Here is a 3,007-nt window from a genome sequence, read left to right on the forward strand (position 1 = left end):
TTGTAAATAAGAATTTGTTCTTAATTGACTTGCCTAGTTAAATAAAGGTTAAATAAATAAAATACAAATGTGAAATTCATCACTTAGTCTATGTACTTACACCCCATCCTGTCACTCTATATAGGTTGGCTTTGTGTAAATTTTTGTTTTGCTGAGAACTGTCACGGGGATTGTTATCAATGTCATTTTGCAAATTGCAAAGATGTGATTGCTTATAGAAAAGGCTCCAAAAACCACATTAAGCAACAATCTGAAGGTAGACCACTTTTTAAAGAAGAAAAACGTTCTGATACAGTTTGATTGACTACCAGGTCTCTCTTTCTCCTGCTGTGTGCTTTGTCTACCCGTCCCTTACCTGAAACGTAATAGTAGAAAAGAGACTGAGTGACCTGATTACAGCACAATGGATCTCTTTCTCTCTGACACACCGTCTTCCAGAAGTGTGCAACCGACACTGCCTTCAGTCGTTGGGCTGCAGCAAGCTGGCATTAGAAACGTGAAAGTATTTTACTTTTTCAAATTCAGCAGATGATGTTGAATCAGTGGACCGCTTGAGGGAAATGGAGCACATGTCAGCTGCTGCACCAGCAGGTGGCCAGGGGGAATCAAAGCTGAAGGAGAAGTCCCAAGTCTACGCAGGTTAATCCTCGACCTTTGTCTCTACACATGAGCAGTTTCAGGTTCCACTGATATGTGTAAGATAAGCTTGCACAATGCACCTTTCAATAGAGTGGGCGAAATCCTTCCATTTAAGCAAGGTTATCAGACCTTATACCTTATAGGTTTTTCCTTTTTAATATTTATTTATTACATACTGAATGATTAATGAAAGATATTTAGATATTTCTGTATACCGGTAGTCAAGCTTACCATTCATTTTGGATTGTCAGCGTATAGCTGGGTCTACAAAACAGATTACCTGGGATGTGTACAAAATACAAATGTTCACATCTGAAAACAATTGATAAACTTTGATTTTGCAGTGGAATGTTGACTCCTTTCATCTGATTCCATTTAATTTCATGTAACATTTAAAATAAGATGCTTTCCCTGAAGTGAACGAATCAAAGACTCGAGGGCTGAATGGCCAGATAGGATTTGATGTTTCCTGCCAGCTACAAACCCAGACCTTTAAAACCTCAATGAATACCTCACCAAGTGTTGAGGTCTTTTGTAAGTAGTATTGCTTTGAGCACTATTCCTAGTCTTAACACTTGAGACATTTGGCAAATCAACTGATTTTCTATAGATTTCTTCAGAAAAAGAAAACTTCACTCACATGAAGAGCTAATCTCATAAGCTCTTATCAATAACATCAGCACATGGTTTCATTTCAAATAATTAGCCGTGGCCAATCAAAGAGTCCATAGAATCAGGCCACTGGACACCCTTGGGAGAGTTTTTGGCCCTTCCTCTTTTTGTTTGTTCCCCCATGACCAACTTGCTCATGTTTCTCTGTTACCACACTCAGTCCCAGGATCCCACTAGACATATCTGGTTTACATATATGGTTTCATCACAAAACAGAGCCCATTGTTCCCTACAATGATATTTAAAACTACGACAAACAATATGTCTTTTGTAATGCCTCAGGACCTGGGATTATCTCCCAGTTATGCATTCTATTATAAAGCTGGATGAGGCAGACTGGCTGGGTCGGTCCAAGTGCTACCACAGGAGAGGGGGACGGGCTTCCCAGTCACTCACTAGCTGTTCTTCAGCCAGGACAGAGAAGGATAGAGAAAGGAGCAGAAAGAGTGCGAGGAGTGTAAGCAACGACAACGGACACTGAAGATGGTGCTCCTGACTGCCAAAATCATGGAGAGGACTGCGCTCTTTGTGATATTCGGGGGTCTGGTCACTACTCTGGTCACCACCTTCATTCCCCTGTGGAAGACCTTGAACTCAGAGCTGAACGAAGTGGAGAACTGGTACTCAGGCCTGTGGCACATCTGCATCTTTGCCGAGGAGGTTGGGATGCAATGTAAAGCCTTTGAATCCCTCATGGCCCTGCCCATGGACTTGCTGGCTTCCCGGGTGCTCATGCTGGTGTCTGTGGGTACTGGGGCCCTAGCCGTGGTGGTGGCCTTCCCAGGCCTGGAGGGGGTGGAACTGGGCTCTGGAAGGCAGCAAGGGTTAAAGAGGGGCCTCCTCATTGTCAGCGGGGTGCTGTCCTGGGTGTCGGGGCTCACAACACTGGCCCCCGTCTCCCTGGTGGCCTACGTGACCCTGGTGGAGTTCTGGGACGAGAACCTGCCTGACGTCGTTCCACGCTGGGAGTATGGCGAGGCCATGTTCTCCGGCTGGTTTGCGGGTCTCTTCCTGGTCATTGGAGGCTCTCTTTTCTTTGTGGCTGTGTGCATGGCGGATCACGACGGGCAGCAGCGAGTGGCCAGTCTCCCAAACACCCCCCAGGAGAAGCCAAGGAGTCAGTACTACTTAAAGACAGAGGTTTTATAGTCTCATTTTCACTTAATGAATGGTGGTAGCTTAAAATGCCTAGTTTGAAGGAGAATGATAAAGTTGAATTCAGACTGCGACTGCCTGGGTTCATTTTGAAATATGAAAGGTCACGTTTGAAATGTTTGAAAGATATATTTGTATATTTCAATATTGTTGAACATGGATCAAGTGCTGTATTTCCGATGGAAAAGTGCAATGAAAACCTTTTGTCTGTAACTTGTTTGCAGCCTCTCATTTATTAATTACATGAGACTCTGGTCATTGTAATTTGAGTGCCTACTTTGTTCCTACACAGTATGTCTTGTCTCTTGATATGCATCAAGCTGGATCAGTGGTCTCTGTCGCACTGTGAAGGTATTCCTACTGGTGAAGATAATACAACTCCTTTCAATTAGGAATTTTATGTTAAGAGAAAGGAAAAGATCACTGTGATTTTCCACAATCACTAAAGCTCTTAAAGGGATAGTTTGCCACAATATGCCATGATATAAGTGGAGCTACTTGTTTTGTAATGCCAACTCTGCAGTTGTTTCCCTTAGTGGAG

General features: G+C 43.4%; 1 protein-coding gene across 1 annotated transcript; it reads left to right on the forward strand.

Moving 5' to 3' along the window:
• The first annotated feature begins 1,483 nt into the window (after window positions 1-1,483).
• On the forward strand, window positions 1,484-2,679 carry cldn26 (claudin 26). The gene has a single exon (XM_014172054.3). It carries the CDS (start codon window positions 1,795-1,797, stop codon window positions 2,458-2,460), a length of 666 nt encoding a protein of 221 aa, XP_014027529.1. The 5' UTR covers window positions 1,484-1,794; the 3' UTR covers window positions 2,461-2,679.
• The last annotated feature ends 328 nt before the right edge of the window (window positions 2,680-3,007 follow it).

This window comes from Salmo salar, chromosome 24 (assembly GCF_965601325.2).
Source record: "Salmo salar chromosome 24, fSalSal1, whole genome shotgun sequence".
In the NCBI taxonomy this organism is placed as follows: domain Eukaryota; kingdom Metazoa; phylum Chordata; class Actinopteri; order Salmoniformes; family Salmonidae; genus Salmo; species Salmo salar.